At 45.1% G+C, this 20,336-nt stretch overlaps 1 protein-coding gene across 2 annotated transcripts in view; it reads left to right on the top strand.

The window, feature by feature from the left end:
- GALNT16 (polypeptide N-acetylgalactosaminyltransferase 16) overlaps positions 1–20,336 on the top strand; it is a 74,918-nt gene that overhangs the window by 27,595 nt on the left and 26,987 nt on the right. For both annotated transcript variants that reach the window (XM_039552513.1, XM_039552514.1), the window contains exons 2-4: positions 9,369–9,544; positions 12,325–12,423; positions 18,744–18,811. In XM_039552513.1, coding sequence (XP_039408447.1) covers positions 9,369–9,544; positions 12,325–12,423; positions 18,744–18,811 — 343 coding nt within the window. The remainder of the gene's footprint in view (positions 1–9,368; positions 9,545–12,324; positions 12,424–18,743; positions 18,812–20,336) is intronic.

The raw sequence follows: 20,336 nt of genomic DNA on the forward strand, positions 1-20,336 counted from the left end.
TAAAGCCTAAAGTTGCTTTCTCCTTTTCTGTGAAAATATCCGTGGCGGCATCTGTCACTCCAGACAGTTGTGATTCACTGGGAGGAAAGGACTGAATGTAGGTCACTTGAGTTCAAAGGGAATAGACTAGATATCAGCACGGCAGGCACATATACATGTTGTGTCTGTGCAGATAGCGTAGGTGGGGAGTGGGCAGAGAGAGGTGCAGCTTATGTGACTGATGATTTATGAAGACATAGACCACCCTCATTTGAACTGTCTTGTTGGCTTTTTGGCTGTTACAAGGTAACCATGGGGGCATCATCTTGATACAGAATGCTATATGTCAGTCTGTCTTGATATAGGTGCTATAAATCAGGGTTCAGGTGACAACCAAGTGGCCACTGAGCATCTAATGCTTAGAAGACAAATAACAAAATATTGTTCTTTTTCTTCTTTGTTTTCCTAAGTCAAAATCACTGGGAAACCAGAGGCATTCTTTGCATATTTAAATGTCTCTGAAGACGGGGATATTTTTCCAAAAGAAAAAAATGCATCTTCACGTAGCATTTTTTACTCTGAAGGACCTCAAAACACACTTTTACAAATAGTGTAGGTATGACCTTTAGTAGAGCAGTATTCCTACATACAGTAAGTAACCTGGATGGCTTTTGCTGAGGAGATTTCCTGTGTGATACTAAACAGATGTCTGAATGGCCTAGTCCCTTAGGTCGTGTCATGGATCTTTGTGGATGTGCTTGGAAAACAAGTGCCGTTTCAGGGAACAGCAACCCTACAGACATCACACTCCCCTCTTGTGCTGGTAGCCAGCAGTTTTGAAGGCCATTCACTCACTGTTTTTCATGGGGTTTTCCACATTGTTTTTCTCCTGGAGTGGAATACAAAAGCATAAAGGTTTCTACAAGCAAAAGTGGCAGTGTTCATGTCACAACAAAGTTTGCTGAATAGAGAACAAATGACATTACTCCAAGGTATGAGATAGACTGAACAAACATAGAAACCAGATGTATGCAAGTCTGGACATGTGGGTGTTTATACAAAATCAATGTATGTAAATATCATAAATATATTAAACCAAAAAATTATATTGTACATTTTCATAATAGACATCTGTGTGCACTAGACTTGAAGCTGAGGAAAGAAATGGGCCTTGGCAACTGCATTACCTCATCTGGGGTCTGGATTTCTGTGGTTCTGAGCAGCCTCATTTCCTCCAAGCTGTTTGGAAGAGAGTGCCCTCAGGTATCTGAAGCCCTTTTGGCTTCCATTACTTTGCTTTATTTGACACTCCTGAAAACAAAAGACCAAAAGGATACCTTAGGGCATCATGTCCCCTCCCTCCAGTTATGGGCATGTCTTCCTGCCTCTGGGCAACTGGGCCAGAGCACTGTTTAGGGTCTAACCCTTGTTAACTGCTGAAAGTCTTTCCAGGATCGAATAGCTGGGTCAAAGATGGACACACTTTATAGAAGTCATCTCCTGCTGTATATCTATATATACTATATCTGCCTTGGCCAGCAGCAGAGCAGGATAAACAGTAGTATTGTGCATCTGTCACATGAGAGGTTGTATAATAAATCCCAGCTTCTCAGGTTATCATTCTACAATGAATATACATCAGGACTGCATTCAGAGGGGAAACCAAGTTGGCAGGATTTATGAATTGATTGTTAATCTAAGTGGGCATGGAGAGAGGTTAGTTGGTGCAGAAGCCAGTCACTGCATGTGGAAGTAACTTGTTTGCACACAGTGTGGTGCTGAGCTCCTGTAACCAGCATGGCAGCAAATACCCCACACTCTTTGGGCTGCTGTTCGCAAGATGAGTGACACTGATGTGTGCTGCCGTGCTGGCACTTGCGCACTCTGCATTACTTTTCGCTGCCCTCCGGTTGTCAACCCATGCTGCCTTGCATATCTTTGAGAGCTGGGCAAAGTGATCCAGCCATGCTTCCTGGAAGCATATCTTCCCTCCTCTAGACAAGGACTGCAGGATCTGGATGAGATATTACAGGAGGAATGCTTCTCCACAGAGACACTAAAGAGATGGCTAAGTAGGATCATTAGGCAGAGGCCACATGGCTGCCTCAGAAGCAAGACTGCGAGTACTTACACATGAAAACAAGGAGTTGGGAGTGTGGTAGGGCAGACACCACCTTTCTATGTGCTGAGAAGTTGGATGAGGGTATCAGAGAACCCTTGCTCATGATAGAGGCAGTAATTTAATTACTCAAGGGGGTTTTTTTGCTGCTCCCTCTGTAAATTTTCCACACACTCTGTTGCTCTCTTGTGTTGCTTTCTTCGCTAAAACTCCCCAAAAGACCAGCTGTCAAACCACAGCAAGTTTGTGACCAAAGAAAGTGACCAAACCTTGTCCATCAACACATTGTTGTGACCTGTAAGTCAGCAACACCCTGTTTCTAAACTCTTCACACCAACAACCCATGTCTGCTTGTGACTGACATCGTGGTAGTGTGTGATATTCACCTAATCCATGCTGCAGGCAATAACATGGAATACATTGTGCCATCTTCTGTATCTCTTGGAGGAGGGTCTGAAAGTAGCATCCAAAAATTGCTGGTTGTAGGGAGGACGTTGCTGTGGAAACCAAACACAGAAATGTAGTTGTTTCTCCTTTCTTATCTTGTACAGACTTTCCACCTTTGCAGGCCACATTGTTGAGGACACTTTCCTTGTCCATAACTCAATGTTTGGCAAAGCTGTGAGGGAAGAAAAGAAGAACGAAATAGAAAATATTTGGTGGAATGACATGACTTTCTAGTCATGAGACAGGTGTAGAGAGAAAGGTCTTCTCAGGGCAAAACCAGAAGAGAGAAGAGATGCAAGTCTTGCAGAGTTGGCAGAGAATTGCCTCTGCTTGGACAGAAGGCAATAAATGCCCAGAGACTATGGAAAAGAATAGTGAGGTGGAGAGGCACTTTGGGCAAGCAACAGTACTGGAAAGCAAGCCCCAGCAGTCAACCTCTGTTTCTCACTTTCACCATCCCATGGCAACTACAGCTCTGTCACAGAGCCTGGAGAAGCCCTGTGAGCTGCTCACCATGGGCTCTTCTCAGAGGGCACTGGAAATAGCCCTATTGGGAGTCAACTGCTGGTCTCCAGTTTGGAACTGGCAGCAGGCCTCAAGACTGCCCAGTGTTAATGGCAGTGGAAATTGTTTGTGACCAGTTAGGTGCTGTGGGAACTGATCGAGTTGCTTTACTGTTTCCACTGTGTTACTCCAGTTTGTGCAAGCTACAAATGAAACATTCAAATTGGTCTCTGGGCTCTGCTGTCAGCACTTGCACTTGTTCTCGAAGAACAGTGATGGTTCTATTTAACTGTGGTAATTTTTATTAAAATTTCATAGTAGAAGTTCCATAAGTGCATGGTTCCCAAACCACACTTAAAATGCTTTACACAGTTTAACAAAGCATGAATAAAATAGGCCCTGTGCTGTCAGGCACAGGCTTTTGTCTCTGAGGACTGTGAGCAGTTTTTTGGAGAAGAGTACAGACTATTTCATGAGACATAACGAAAGCCATGTGTGCACTGGGATTCCTAGCCCCAGCTGGAAATGCAACACACCGTCTAAAGCAAACGCTTTTGGCAACAGGTTATTTAGCTCACGTGATCTTGCAGGTTCAGCCCATAGGGAGTAGCTTGCTCCCTCGGAATTTTTCCAGAGTTGCTGCAGCTCTCAGTCCTGCCCTGTCTGTGATCTGCGCCATTCATAGCCCATCCATGTGCCAGCGTATGGGTTACAGAGCTGAGCAGCACCTGTCTCTGAAGCATCCCCAAGCACTGCTCTGTTTACCAGCATCTCACTGCTGGTGATGGGGCTGTGCTGGCTTGTCCTCTCCAGGACTTGTCTTCAGGTCACTGGGACAGTGCATGGAGCATGTAGAGTGAGCCCACAGAGAAGTGTCGCACCATGCGGGCCCCAGCAGCACCGGTGGGGTTTGCAGAGGTGACTTGGCTCTGACCTTTGTTCTGAGGGAATGAGGATTTGCACAGCCAGCAAGTTTGTATCTCAATCTGATACAATCTGGGTTGTTTCAATCTGGGTTGAAATTGGCATTAAACCAGTTCAGAGGAGGGAAATCTGCTGGGGGGAGTTGGACGTGCAGAACTTGTGGGAGGGAGGTGCTGGCAGGGTTGGGGGTTGTGGCAGCGACAGTGTGTGAGGCTGTGGCAGCGGGGTAAATTGAAGGGGGGCTTCAAGAGGGAAGAAGGTTTGGTGAAGTTGTTACTCCCTGGTTTGCTTTGTGTCCATATTGGTCAACTAGACCTTCTGGTCAGTTAGGTATTCCATGGAAAGACACTTACTAGGGATGGCTTGGAATTGAAGCTTTTCACTTCTGGGGTTTGACAGAGCTGAAGCAATTGTGAAAATGAGCTTAAAACAAAGGCGAAGAATGGCACCCCCTGCTCCATTAATTGTGCTGGTGCTAAACACTTGTAAGAAGTGCAAGAGCTGCAGAGTATACGTCCTGTCACATAAAACTGCTGTTGGACTAATTTCACAGTAACTGTAAAATTATTAATTGCATTTACCTTTGAGAGTTTTACATACCTTACTCTAATTAAATAATGATTCCTCATGACCCCTGGAGTATGGTTATTCTTTTTGAATTTGGCCAAGCCTGCTGTTAAAAAAATGCATCTTGGGACCCTGAATTCCCCAGCTCTGGTTTTAGTGGCTGTTAGCACGATGTGGCAGCTGCTGTGCCTGTGTCTGATGGCAGACTGTGACAATGCATAGAGATGAATGGCACTGTCTGTATTACAGTCTTGCTATTTCACAAGGAATCTGGCCTAGAGGAATATCCCTGTGTTAGTTGACAAATGAGGCTCTCAAGTTTTCATGGACATGCATGGCATTAATTCCTTTCCCTTAATCCCTCATTTACAAAGTTAATTTTTCTATTTAAATAGTTTCCGGCCTCTCAAACCGTGTCAAAACACAAATAAGAATATGCTATCAACAGCACAAGAGCATCTGAGTCCATTTGGTCACTGAAAGGCAAAAGCATATGTGAAAATGAGAAATGGTGAAATAAGATTAGAAGGTTTACAGTATTTCCTGAAATTTTGATATGTGAAATTTTTTTGAGGTCTCAGCAATGTTTGGGACAAAACTTAATTCGTGCAAACTGTTTGCTAATCCCTAGTCTAGACACTCACATTTCCAGTGCCTATTCATCTTTATTTCTGCTTCCATGTAGCACTTTTTTTTTTGCTTTTGATCTATCAGAGAGCATCAGTCATAAGGAACTGGGCTCTTCTGCTCCCCTAACTCGCACTTGTAGTTCCAGCCCCAAGCATGGGGATACAGGGCATGTAACTACGTCAAGGACCTAGGGGTATGAACTGTCCTGTTGGTATGGTAAAAGTCTTGACTCTGCACTCAGCTGTACATACTGTGCCTTTAACATACCAAAGCTAATATCTGCTTATATTGACTTCTTCCTGAAGTGAGAGGTGTTAATGTGAAGAGACAGGAAAGAGGGGGGTAGACATTAGTCCACCCTTCTCACAGGGTTTGGCAGGGTTTCATAGAGAACCTGCACTGTTCCTGTCACGTATCATTTGACTTCACAGCAATAAACGTCCTGTAGTCCAACATCTGTGTTCTAGGAATATAATCTGATAGAGCAAGGCACTCCTTAAAGATAAGCTTTATATTCACTTTGTCAGGCTAGTTCATAGCTGTCTAGTCTCCACTCTGGATTGTGTTTGCTCTGCTTTTTTAATCTGCCTTTGCTGCCGTGTGGTTTGTAATGAGCTGTAATGTCTAGGGCTTTTCTGAGGAGTTGCCACTGTGCTGTCTCTGCCATGTTTAGTGTCAGCACAGACCTGCTGAACTGTAAAGGTCTGCAGTGCCCTTATTGAGTTGCATTTACTGTTTTCAGACATTTTTCCCCTGTGTTGAGGTAATTTTTTGAATTTTAATCCTGTTTCTCAATGTGTCTGACATTTTTTCTGGATTTCCTATGGGTTTGACAAACATACTGTCTGAATATCCAAGGTATTTATGAAAATACCGAATAGTGCTGGATCCAGAACAAACCCCTAAGACTTGCTCTTACCATAGCCCCTCTGCTGTGACAGTGAACAGCTAATAATTATGCTCCGACAGTAGCTTTCCAACCATTTTCACCCATTTTGCAGTAGTTTCGCCTAGACTATTATTTCTCTAGCTTGCTAATGAAAACATCTTAACAGCCTCTACCAAAACATTATCAAAGTCATGATGTAGCTATCTCCTGCTTCTCCGTACCCTTGAGCCTGATTACTCCATCACAGAAGAAAATTAGATTGGTCTGACATGATTTGGTCTTGACAAATCTCAGTTAGCTCCTATTTATTACTGTCTTATCTTCTTGGTGCTCATAGGTGGATGTTTGGTTACTTGTTGATTATCTATTGATTAGCTGCCTTTCTGGAAGCTGAAGCCAGGCCCTCCTGGCTATCATCCTCTGAATGCTCCCTTTTCCCTGTTTGAAGAGAGCACAAAGAGATACTGTCTGAGATAAAACTGCAAGTGGGGCTTAACTCTTAACTGGCAATCTTTTTCCAGTGCTCTTTTACCACTTTTTGATGTGTAAGTAATGTGAGAACTTTAGTATCTAGAGGAATTACCCCTGATAGTTCAAGTTTAAATATGTCACTGCCTTGAGGGCAATGAAGGGCCTTCTGTCCCTGCCCACCTCCCGGGACTCTCCCCTCCCTGCCCATGGCCAGGACCCCAGGGTCTCACAGCCGCTTCCCCAGTGACGCTGCAGCAGGGCTGGTCTGCAGCTCCCAATAGCTTCGCCCTGCCCTGCCCTGCCAAGGTGGGCCCCCATCCTGTCCTTCCCCAGAGAGGTGCCTGATTCCCAGGGGTGGGGCTGCCCCGGTGCCCCCGCCCCGGTGCCCACTTCTGGCTGGGATGTAGGACGGTCCCTGGTTGCCAGACCCTGCTCCCCACCACAGGGAGCACCCAGCCCTCGCGCTGTCCTGAGAAGAATGTCTCCCGAAGATATATTGTCATTTCCAGCATTTTCTAGTATGTTCCTGGCAACATAAACCAAAAACAGCTGTTGCTTTTACGGGACTTGGAGAGGCAAGAGATAAGTAGCAAAGGGCAAGCGAGTGACTGCAAAATATTTAAAGGTGTGTGATAAGCTGGGCTTTTGCTGCAAACCAGCATTGTTTCTAGGGCAAAAGGAAAAAGAGAAATGGAAGCTGAGTTTGACAAAACTTCTTGTATGATTTAAGGAAAGAAAACATTTCAGTTTTTAGAGGTATGAAAGTAATTATTTTCTCATCACACTGAAAATGCAATTTCAAGGAAGATTCTAGGCAGCAGACTGTGAAACCAGCCATCAAAGTAGCTAAGATGTTCCAAAAACCCAGCACCATGACCAGGTGATGTGGTGGTGGCTGCAAGGGGCAGAGAGGATGGCAGCAGCATCCCTGGAAAAGGGGTGGCAGAGCAGGACACTCTGCCCGGAGGAGCAGAGCAGAGGCAGGCTCACCCAGCGGAGTGTGCCTGTTTGTGTCCTACACAAGGGCAAATCCATAAACATCGCCTTGGTTGTGCAGTGGCTGAAGGAATTTCTCTGTGTTGAAAACAGTAGCCTTTTTTTTCTCCCACAAAAAGAGGTTTGCCTCATTCTTGTATGGTGGGAAAGGGAAATCTGAGCATCAGGCTGACCCTTGGCTGTGTTAGGCATAATTTTACGGGCCACCTTCAATTTTTTTTTTTACTTAATTCACCTTCTCTCCAAATGGAATAGTCCTAACCTCTAATTTCTCTTCATCCTCCAGTACCTTCCTTCCAGATACAAGCTTGACAAAGCTTGTGCTCTGGCCACAGCTGCTGAGCTGTCACTGATTTCATATAGCTGCTCACGATGGTTTCCGTTTTCTCTGTTCCATTTGCAGTGCACTCAATTTGCTACATTTCCCATCTCGGCAGACCGAGTGCAAGGTTTCATTTGAGCTGTCCACGGGGATGCTCAGATCTGTAGCCTGAGTGGTCACGGTTCATTTGAAATCCATCAATGTACATTAGTAGTTCAATTTATTTTTTCTAATGTTCATTGTCTTGCACTTCTCTATGCTGAATTTCATTTGCCATCATCTTATCTGACTGACTGGTTGTCTGCACTGCAGGGTAGCCCTTGTCAGAGAAAGGTGCAGAGATGAGTGTTCTTCTAAGCACTATCCTGCTTAAAGAATTTGCTGTGGTGTTGGGTCTCTTGAATTCTTTCCCAGCCCACTAGAATGGCTCAGCCAACATGCTGTGTGATACTGGGGGCCATTCTCTGGTCTCTTGCCCTCTGTAACTCCTAAAAGGAGCCGTTCAGCAGAGGGAGAAACATGATCAAGCCTGGTATTAGAGGGAATCCAAGCTATTTTACAGAAAATGATCTCAAGATCTGTGGATTATCTAGTGCTTTGAATGAGAAGTGTATGTGCCAGTATCTGCCTCTTGCAGCAGTTTTAGGGAGCTCCAGGACTCCCTTGCAAGGCTGGGAGTGTTTTGTCTTCTTCATGATTTGGTCTATCAAACAGCTACCACAGACAACTTCTTAAACTACTTTTATTGTATAAACAATCTTGATTGCTTTAGAAGCAGATAGTTTAGAGTTTGTAGGTTGTTTCCAATCAGAATCATGAACTTAAGAGTTCAGCACAGGCCAGGAGCTGTGCCTGTCCTCTCTCCTGATGACCCTAGTGAACGATTTTCAGGTGCTGGTATTGTATTGACTCTGTGGCCTAGGAAGGTTAGAAGAAAGTTAGGAGAGGAGAGGGATGGCCCAGGCCTGTTAACTCTTGTGGGGTACTGGGGACAGTCATGTGCAGCTTTCAACTGTATCAGGGACATCTGTGAGACTGGGCAAGTCTGAGCAAGGCACAGCAAGGAACCTGTTAAATCAGCTGCCTCTGTGTTTGTATGCAGTAGTGACTGTCGAAAGGCTGAAACTGCTTTTCCTCAAAATACTGTGTCTCAGCCACCTTGGCTGGAGACTGCTCTCAGACATTCATTGCCTGGAAGAATTTCCAAATGCCTGCAGTCTCACACATTCTGTGTAACAAGTGCTAAAGGGAATTTGGCTCTGCCTGTGCTATCAGGAACAGCAGCTTTCACCCCAGGCTCAGTCAGTAAGGATAGTGAAGCCTGCAATTTTGCTCAGAGATGGCAATTTTAACACCCTATGTGTGAGGACTTCCTGCTTTCCTTTCCAAGCTCTTGCCTATCCTGCCTTCCCCCATACCTGAGTGACTTCCAGATGTGTGGCAATGTCTGAACTTGCTACCTCTGTCTAAACATGGGCCAGCTGCTCTCCCTGACGCTCTGATGCTTGTCTCTGCTCTAGATGACGAGGGCTCCCCAAGGAGAGAAGAGCAGCCGGCGGGGTTTTGACGAGAAGGCTTACTTGTCCTCCAAGGTGCTGAAGGCTGGAGAAGACCCCTACCGCCAGCACGCTTTTAACCAGCTGGAGAGTGACAAACTCAGCAGCGATCGACCCATTCGGGACACCAGGCACTACAGGTACCCTGCAGCCCCTGCTCCGAGCTGGGGCTGCTGCTTGGTGCAGGGCGTCCACTGCTCTCCTGTGTCAGTCTGCAAAAGGATATTTTGGGTTTTTCTTTGCTAGCTATGGTCCACTACTTCTCTGAATTTCATGGTTTATCTGGAGAGGTCTCAAATGTTCAGAGAACCTTGACTAATTCAGTCCCAGCTTGTGACTTTTCTAACATCTCTTTTTCCAGATCCAAGCATCATCCTGTTTTAGCACAGCCCCTCCACTGCAGCTCAGATTGCTCATTGGACAGTTGTTTTTTGCCCAACTGCCCCCACGCTCATGGCTTCCCTCAGCATCCTTCTGTCCTGGCTGCACACAAAGCACACCTTTGTTGCAGCCTTGCTCTTTTCTAGTGTTTCTCACCTGCTGTGCCCTGGCTGTCTGAAGCTGGTTTGGTGCTTCTTTCCGGCCTGAACATCACTGGATGAGGGCTGCTGGGGTTGGGATGAAACTATTGTGCAAATACAGTGTTTCATGGCTTGCACAGTGCTTATTGTTCTGTCCTTGTTTCACTGAGGGTGAATTTGTTCTGCTGAAAAAAATCATCTTTCAATTGCTAATAGTGCTCAGGTAACTATTTTGTCATTTCTGGAGTACAAAAAGGTAATGCTGTAATAAAAAGAGGGTCTTGAAAACTGAAGGTTTAATAGTAATAGGATAGTGTACAATGGTCTACTTTAGTCCTAGACTCTACCTAGAACTACAGTTCTAGGTATGGTTGCAAAGCAACATTTCACAGCTGCTGGGAGCAGGAAACCAGGCATCTAAATTGATTGAAACTGTGAAAAGGATGCCAGGAGACATGGAGCTTTGTGAGCCTGCCAGCACTGACAGCCATCAGAGTGCTTTGTGAAGGCAAGCAGTCAGGACCTTGGTTGTGGGATCCAAGTCTTAGGCTCCTGTTCTCCAGCATAATATTTGGGATTGGCTTCCTAGTGACCTGGAGGCACTGGTGTCATGTCCTGTGTTACTGACAAGCCTCCCTGCCATGCAGAATTGCTGTTTTCTGTTAATCTGCTGTCATGTTCTGGCCTAAAATCAGCCCACTTCAAAGGTGAATTATTGTTTATTTTGATCTGTGATGGCATGCAGAGCATGTTTTTTGTGCAGAGCCTCATCTGTGCACTTCAGTCAGAAGAACAATATATATGTGACTCCCTGCAAAATAAACCTATTTCCATGTTTCTCCCCTTTATGGGGAGCAATTTGGGAATGAGCAATCTGTGTTTGAGAATCTTATGTTATAACAATATTGGAATAGTTGCTGGGGTGGCAACTCAGGATGATGACCTATTTCAGCTGACTGAAGTTAGGTTGTGGACCTGGCTCTCTGTTTAAGGAATGGGGGGAGTCTGTAGGCCACTAAAATATCAATTTTTCTTCATGCACCCAAGCAGAGCATGGACATACTTGACTCCACATCCTACAGGCTCCTTCTGACTTAGCATGTAGCTGTTTCTTTGATCCAAAGGGAGGGTCAACTTTCAAGCACAAACCTTGTCCTTGTTCTTTGTGATGCTGTAGTGATGCTGAAATATTGGGGAAACTTCCCCAAATAACACATACACCAGCCTCTTCTGCTTTCCCACTTCATGATTCCTTAATACATTTTGTATGCATTACATCATGGAGTTATTTTGAAACAATAATAAATATGGTCTGTCTCATGTCCGTTATCATATTTTCCACTTTAGTCTTTATCAAGGTTTCTTTGTATATTTGAAAATTGCTGTATGAAGCTGCTGTCCCCTTAATAAAACATTGCAAGGAAAAAGTCATAAAACAGTAGGATTGAAAGTGATGATGAAAACAGTAACAATTTAGCAACAGCCATGAAAGAATAGTAAGTAAATGTGGAAGTACAAGTAGTGGGTCTAAGAAGCGAATTGTATTCCCTCTCAGGATGGAAATTCAGTCTATGCAAAGCCTTGAGTTATTAAAGGTAGGTGTGGGTTCTTCATCAGACAGGGAATTAGAGCAGACTGACTGCAGTTTGACACTGTCTGGAAGTTAAGAAGGCAGACACTTTGGAGGAGCAGGTCAGCCCAAATGTGCCATGCTTAGCATCTGCCAGAACTGGATTCAGGATTCACATCTGTGAGTTGTTCCCCTCACAGAAACTTTGTTCTCCACAGGGAGAAGCAGCCTGGTGCAAGATAATCCTTGGTTCTGAGTGTGAGAATGTATGTACGTACCTAACATTACAAAGTCAGATGAGAAGATAGAAGGGATTGCTCTTCATTGCCAGGGGGGCTAATAGTGTTGAGCCTCAGCAACTCCCCAGTGGAGATCACAGCACTAGCGAGTGTTTTCCTTTCTGTCGAGTGTCCAAAGAATTTGAAGTGCTTTATACAGCAATGCCTGGGTATATCAGCTCCATGCATCCTTAGCACGTGTATGTCCTGTGCATAAATAAACAAGATTTTATGTGAATCACAGGAAAATCCAGGGACTAGAGTCCATGATGTTGAAACTTAGCTCACTATAAAACCCATATGGCCTCCTTAGCATGCAGCTTTGTGAGTTTAGGTATCACAGCCTCCAAAAGTTGCCTTTCAATAGGCACAGTTGGTTTTAAGCTCTGCCAGCCTTGGTGCAGGGGTTGCTGAGGCCTCCCTTGCTGCAGCTCAACTGTGCCGATTCTGATTTTAGCATATTGCTCTCTTGTTAGAAATTCCAGGTACACTGCTGCAGTGGCTACTGCTGGGTAATGTTTGGATTACACTTCTGCTCTCCTGTGCTGCAGGTGCACTTCTGTACGCTATGACACTGACTTGCCAGCCACCAGTCTCATCATCACCTTCCACAATGAGGCGCGATCTACCCTGCTCCGCACGGTAAAGAGGTGAGTTCAGCTGGGGTGCCACACCTAGGTGGTGGAGTCTGGAAGTGCTCTGGTGGAAATTAGGCATTTTCCAGCAGCTAGACACGCAGGGTAGCTGCAGTTCCCCAAGTGATTGCATTCTACTCTCGAGCTGGCCCACTAGGACAGGCCAGGGGCTTGGATTGGCATTGTGGGCATATTTTCAAATGCACAGCATATCTGTAGTTAGCCACTGTATGGCTCCAACTGGGGGAGTCATGAGGAGCAAGAAAGGGCAGCTGGACCTGCATCCACAGGTGAGAACAGTCTGTGTGAGCTTGGTTTGGAAGAGTGAGGGGGGACCAAAGAGAACACTGTGTGTTGCCAGGTGCAACTTGAGGGATGGAGACTTGGGAGGGACTGTGTTCCACACATGGAAATAAGCAGCCAGCTCCCTGCTAGGGCACGTGTTACAGGAGCTGAGGCTGGCTCAGTGAGGGCAGGAGCACAGCTTGCAAGTCTCTCAAGCACGAAGTGGTGAACAGCTCTGGTGGAGACCAAGCCCTTGCTCAGAGTCCCTTGCTGGTAAACAGCTGCTGGACCTGATGGGCCACCAGCTTTGCACACAACCCCTGCTGAGCCTGCAGGACACTTGCTATCTTGTACCAGTGTCTCCTCCTATCTGAGTATCTGTAGGGGCCAAATCGAACTAAGTAAATAGGTGGCATAGGGCCTGTCAGCATCCCCAAATAGATGGAAGCTTGCAGTCATCTGTACCACAAAGTGATGTTCCAGCTGCTCCTTCACCTCTCTCTTCCATCACCCCCACAGAACCCAGGGAGGCTCTTTTCCTTTTAGTTTCTACAGAAAAAAAAAATGCCCTCTGACTTCTCTGACTTATTAAGTAATTTCTCAAAGGGTCTCTGAAGCCTGCAAGCAGGCCCAGGAACAGCCTGTTGAGGCTGAAGGAAGAGTGAATTTTCTGTGTAGAAGGTTGAGCTGATGGTATCACTAACAGGAATGCATTATTCATCATTGCCACTTCTTCCCTTGACAGGCCCTGTGGACTTAAAGAAATGTGCTATGTGAATGGCATGTCTAGAAGGCTGGGTTTCTGCCTGCCAAGTTTGATGCTATTGTGTTTTCAGAGACCTGTATATATTGCATTAACACATTTTGTCTTTTTATTTCTGTAATTTCCTTTTCATTTGAATCATACAATACAACTCTACAGAGTCACTGCTCAGAAAATGAGCAGACTTGTTTGGAATCAGCTAGGGCAGCTGGAGGAGATTTCTGCCTTTTCAGTCATAGGTCAGACAGTAAACAGGCGCTGAGAAACCATGGTAGTAGGATCCTTAAGAAAATTTCAAGGTAGCCAATCAAGTAGCCAGATGCCATGATAGTTAAATGAAGAGAAGATGATATTCAGAGCAGAGTATTACATAGAGAGAGAAATGGATATCCAGATCCCATGGAAGTGATGTGTACTAATGAGTGTCACTGATGGCTGAACAGGCCAGGCTTTCTCAAAGCCAGCTCAGCTGAAATAGGCTGCTCAGGGCTGTGCCTGGTGAGTTTTTAGTATCTCCGAGAATGACGACTCAGCAAACTCTCTGGGCATTTTCTTCTCAAGGCTAAATAATCCCAGCTCTCTCCACCTCACCTCATCCATCTGATGCTCCAGTCCCTTAATTATCTTAGTGGTCCTTCACTGGACCTGTTTCAACATGTCCCACTTTTTCTTGTCCTGGAAAGCCCAGAACTGGACACAGCACTTAAGATGTGATATTACCAGTCTCTCAGATGTGGTCTCCTGCAACAAGAGCCCCCAACAAAGACCTTGAAAAATGAGTGACCCATCTGTTCAGATTGGTCCCTGCCATCCTGCTGCCACTGGAGGAGTGCTGCTGTGAGGAACTGGCTGCATTCTGCTGTGAATGGTGCAGTGGATGGAATTTCCTCCCAGACCTCTGGCTACAGCTGGGGTTTTCATTGCCAGATGGTTTACAGCCAGTGCAGGTGATGGATTTATTCCTTCCTTAAATCACATCAGAAGTGTCACTAATATATCCCTGTCTCATGAGAGATCCCGAAGGCTGAGTTCTTCTTGGACTCTACAGTACTTGCAGTGCCACACAACCAAGCATTGCTAGTAGCCTTGTCTTTTGAGCACTGAAGGTTTGACAACCATACACGAAGGTAAAGGCTCAGGTCACGGCTGCACTGCTAGAAGAGGCATAGGCATAAATCTGACTTACAGGTTGACACTGATGTTATAGAGGGATTTGACAAAGCTCTTCAGGGCCTCTTCTGTAACCTGAGAGTCCCGTCTTTCAGCAAAACTCGTCTGAATGTGCCAGGCTGAATTACTGCTCTGAGTGTAATTGTTGCGCAAGTCACATACACAGTCAGTGCACCAGCACTACGTAATTACTTTGCATCCCTGGCACTTTGGGATAAGCCAAGTATCAAAGGGACATAACTGTTCTGTTCTGTTGGGTTTATGACCTGGCTGTGAGTCTGCAGAGGACCACAGTGATATTAAGCAACAGGAAGCATAAAATTGCATTGCCTGCTTACCTGCTGACTAGTCAGGCTTGCAGCTTGTAATTATTTTTGTATCTGTAAGAGCTTTCTTAAACCAGGTAGAGCATGATTATTTAGATAATTAGAATGAACCATTTGAGATGCATCTGGTCAAAGCTAAATATGATTCTACTGTTATTAGGGGCCTTTTCCCAAGTTCAGTTATCATAATTACACTGTGGGGATGCTGTAAGAGAAATGGGTGTGAAAGAGGAAAACTGATGGCAATGAGCAGCACTAAAAGCAAAATTTTCTATGTCTGAAAAGCTGAATCTTTTGAGGTGAGTAGAAAATGTATTACCAGTTGAAGTTTTCATATGTAAACCTTTGCAGGTGTGGTTTTGAGTGTCTGAATTTGGGCAGTCAAAAACCAGGCATAAGACTTTGGGAAATTCTAAAATGAAATACATGAAAAGGGTACCGGGATTTAACTGATCTTAAACCCAGAGGGAGCCCAAATGTGCTCCCCTGAGCCAGATACTGGCTTACTGCAAGGTAACTCAACAAAGTAGCAATGCTGGTACCAAAAGACCTTGGGAAGTGAGCCAAGGATGATACTCCTGCATCACAGGCTTATTGCAGGATGATCTAAACGCGGCAGCTGTAGGGGCCAGATTCTGATCTGCATACCCTTCTTGCTAACCCCACATGCATGTGTGAACACATGGACTTTAATGCCTCTGGCAGCTCAGCAGTTGCCTACTTCTCCCTGCTGTCTCTGGGATCTCTGCTGTTGGGTGGAAACAACAATGTGCTGTTGTTGCTCCTTGAGGATGTATGTGTATGTCTGTGTATGAGGGAGAGGAGGAAATAGAGGAGTGACCGTGAGGAGGAATAACATATTCGCTCAAGTGCCCTGTTGCTTGTCCCTCCTGGCCTTCAGAGGCAGCATGGGCTGCATGCCTGCCTTCTAGTGTAGGCTCCAGCCATATGTTTCCAGTGTAGAGGGAGACAACTGGTTAAAAATATCCAGCAAGAGACTAAGAAGGGAAATAGGGAAAAAAAAAAGGGAAATGGGCTATCAGGCAAAACCCATGAACATGCCAGTTCAAATGGCTTGTTGCTGGCATCCTCAGTCCTGCAGGAGATGTGTGTCACTCAAGAGTTGCTTGCCTGCTTTGATCTCTTTTCCTTGCTAGGACATAGCTGTCACTCTTGAATCAGTCACTTGCTTGGCATCCTGGTCTCCTTCAGAAACAACTGTCACTCAAAAGGCATTTTGTGTGATTGATGTCTATGCATGATTAATCATTAAGCCATACCATCACTTTGCTGCTGCGATCATTCTTGCAGAAGAAAATGTCCACTGCTTTGTTGTTTGGTCGCTCTCTTTCTCTTTCTGATTTCAGTCACTATTGCAGGGACTGTTTGGTTTTGGTGCAAATGTAAAGGTGAATTGTCAGGCTCTAAGTCAATGGATTTGAACAGCTGTCAGTGGTTCAGTGCCTATGCAGAGAGCCTGTTAAAATTCTGATTAAGAGGATGCTGTTGTAATGCTAGAGCTTTTGGTGTAGTATCTCATTACAATGACAATTTAAATAATGGCAAAAAAGGATATTATTTTAGGGCAAAGGGAAAAGATACACCCTTCTGCTAATATCCAGAATAAACAAAATTATTGGTGAACTGAGGGGGGGATGGACGGAGGAGAGAAACTCATTGGCAGTGCTGCTGTCATGTCATGCAAGAGAGTAAGGATTCTGATACAGAAAGAAGAAGGAAGATGTGAGAAAAGGCAAAGTAGGTAGGGAATCCATGAGATTAAGGGGGAACCAGAGTCCATGTTTCTGCTGTAACAGGCAATTGTCATTTGGATTTTGGAATTCTAATCACACATTTTTGTGTCTAAAAGTGATTGTCATGGCAGTCTCTGCACCTCAGTGAAGGGAAATATTAGGATTACTGTGCTCCTTGTTAAAAAGACAGGGAAGACAAAGTGCAAAGAAGATTAAGTACCTTTCCCAAGGAGCCACAGCAAGTTAACTGCAGAGCTGAGAGAAGAACAGGACACTGTACAATGACCTGTGAACTCCTCAAGGGGTGTGTTCTCTCCACTGGGGAATCAGTGGACAGGTAAAGAACAGAGAACAGAATGGGTTTTCTTCCCCAGTTATGTTGAGTTGAAAGACCTGAAACTTGTGGAGAAAATATGAGCATTGCCAATAGTCAAGCTAGTGGAAGAAGATGTAGAATACCATTTTACAGCCATAATACTGCAGTCTGTCTGGGTTGTTTTGCACTGTGTTTGCACAGACAAGAATTTCAGTGCAGGGCAACCTTGTCTGTAAAATATGCAGATGATGGTTGTGCTGGGAGAAGCTGCACTTAGAATGACAGAGGAACATCCCCCCACCTCCCACCCCACCATACTAGAGGATCCAGAGAAACATGAGCCAAGAGAAGCAAATGAGATTCAGCTTTGGAAAATGCAAGCTCAGTCATCTAGGGACATGTAAGCTCAAAATACAAACACTATCAGAAGCATATAAAGCAATGTGAATCTGAAACAGAGTGGGATGTGTTACTGAGCAGCAGAACAGTCCGAATTTTGCTGTGTGAGAAAGCAGAAAGCTCTTCTGACTTCAGCTCAGTATGCAAAGCCATCAGTAATGTCACTTAACAAGATGGTAATTTGTTTCTCTACACCTTCATGGATGGGAGTATGGGACTATTCTTGTTGTCTATTTGCTATATAAAACAACAACAAAAAAATCCAAAAGAGAAAAAAATCCAGAAATTTTTCTCCAGTATTGCTCAAAAGAGCAGGTGCCACTGAAATGAGACAAGTTGTTAGAACTAGGAGGACAGTATTTGCCTCTGTTTTTAGTATTAAAATTTGCATAGCTGCCCTCTTCATTGGACTGCCTAAGTATCACTGAACAACCTTGTTGAAGTTAATGAGGACTGGTGTGTGCACAGAGGCTTTGGAGGAGGCTTGAAGGGGAAATATGATGTGTGATGGTAGTAAAGCCAAGAGAAAGACTTGAAGAAGTTCATGGAAAAAGAGTTCAAGCATTTTAAATGAATGAGACTGATAAGAGGTCGGAACCAAACTGCTCAGACTCCAGGGTACCAGAATGCTTTGAGCTCTGAGGAGGGCTCTCCTTGTGTGTGTCCTGCAGATGCAACCTCACTGCTATCCCAAGGGTATTCCATGGAATGGTGCAACCAGCCTGAGGAGAGGGGGTGCTTTCAGCAGGTGTGGTGCTGGTTTGAAAGACAGACAGGTAACAGCAAAAGAGGGGGGAAAAAAATCCAAATCCTGAATATTGGCAATACTTCCTTCCAAAGAAGTGAATTGGTGAGGAAGTCTGAGCAGGTCTCACCTGTTGCATTGAGATAGAGCTCCTTGGTGGGGAAAGTGGCAGCACTTTCTGCTCTCCAGCAGTGATGAGTTTTGCCTAGAGCCTGGCAGATGCGAATGGCCATTGGGCTGCCTCGGGGCAGGTGGTGCTCTCCATTTTGCCTCTGTTTAGAGGCAGAGAGCATGCTGCAGCATCCTTTGCTAGCTGCCCCAGGCAAGTCTCACAGTCAGCTCCTGGCTGTGGGTCCTTGTAAGGTCTGGCTGAGATGTCACAGCTCTCTGGGATAGTCTCACTTGCAGTTTGGCTCCTGCCAATGAGCACTGTTACAAGGGCAAGGTCACCACTTCCACTTTACTGGAGTTTGGTATTCCTGCTGTAATGCATAGCACAGCAGATTTCTATCAGTCCTAACATTGTTGTTATTATGGCAGCTCACAAAGTGTCTTTTTCTTTCCTGGGTCCCTGCAGTGTTCTGAACCGTACCCCTCCCAGTCTCATCCAGGAGATCATTTTGGTAGATGACTTCAGCTCAGATCGTAAGTTTGGACCTATTTCCTTTACACTTACTTCTTCCCACCTGTTTTCCCACTTTTTGTTTGCTCTCTTGAGTCTCCCTCCCTCACAGATTCCCTCTTGTCTGTATGCAGGAGAAAAAGAAAAAAAAGTAAGTCCTTCTATGTTTAATGTCCATGCATGGCAGAGGCCAGAGCTTCTTCTTTTTTTCTTTCCATTGGGTCTTCCTTTTCTGTCAGCGTGGCAGTTTTTGCTAGGTTGCCAGAGATCTCTGTCAAGTTTCATTATGCACCATTTGGTGAGCAGTTTAGCACAGATATATATGTAGCAATGGTGTACATGAGCAGGTAATTACAGACCAGGAGACAAGAAGAGGATGCAGTGGAGCCTGCAGAAAATTTCTACCTGGGGTCCTGCAGCCAAGCCGAGGTGAGACTGGCTGTCTGCCTCCCTGTGCCTGGGATCCCAGGTGTCCCTGTGGGAAGCTGTGGAAGAGTTACTGCTTTGGACAGCACCATACCTTCTTCTGCAGCTTGGCACAGGGATGGAGTGTCTACTGCATGAGTTCCACCAGACCTGCAGACTGGAGGCTCTGGAGTCTTTCCATCTGAACAGTTGCTCTTGCTCCTGGCTGTTGTGTAGTAGTTGTGAGGTGGTGGGGATAGAAGACTTCTTGCTTCTCCCATGATGTGTTCTAGATTCAAGGACAATCTAGTTATGTACCTTTTATAATAATTGATAATTACTCCTTCAGAACACTTTACAGATAGCTGCGAATGCCCACCTTGGCCTGCTGAGGTAAGGAAGCAATGCTATTTTGATTTTGCAGCTAAATACTTATGTAGCTTTGGCCACCAAAAAACGTTTTTAAAGGTGGGTGCTGAGATAAGGGACTTAAGTTTCTTAGGGCCTTTCAGTGTGATTTTAATAAGTACTGAGCTGTGCTCAGCTGTTTAAGTTCAGTGTTCTGAGCACTGCCAACAACACATTCTAAAAATTCAGTTCTCAATGGGCAAAGTTTTCCAGACCAACAGTGATGGATTTCTGGTACCTGTTCTGCATAGGGTTCAACCAGAGACTCCCATTTAGGCTCCTCAGTAAATAGAAACATTTTTTAAAGGTTCTATCGTATCACAGCTCTTATTTTTTCACTGGCAGCTGGATATTTGTGGATATAGCCACTTCCCTGAGACACTTTCATGGGGGCACTTCAGCAGATGTTTGAGGTCTGACACTTTGCTTTAATACCTGCCTCAGTTTCCCCAAATATACCGAGAGTCTGTCATCTCTGGCAAGTAGCTACAGGCAGAGTGAGGTACTCCACTCCTGCAGAGTGAATGACTTAATAAGGATTCTCATACCTGAAGCTGGGACTTGGCCAAGATAAGAGCATTGCCTTCCCTTTTAGCAGAGTTCCAGCAAAATCTTGATGCTCTGTAATTCAGAGCATCTGCCACTTCCCTTGGATGATGCAGCATCTGCCAAAGTGATGACGTAAGAGCAGTATTTCAGATTGCACATATCCTTGAGAATGGAAATGCTTTACAG

This window comes from Corvus cornix, chromosome 5, assembly GCF_000738735.6.
Source record: "Corvus cornix cornix isolate S_Up_H32 chromosome 5, ASM73873v5, whole genome shotgun sequence".
Taxonomy (NCBI): Eukaryota; Metazoa; Chordata; class Aves; order Passeriformes; family Corvidae; genus Corvus; species Corvus cornix.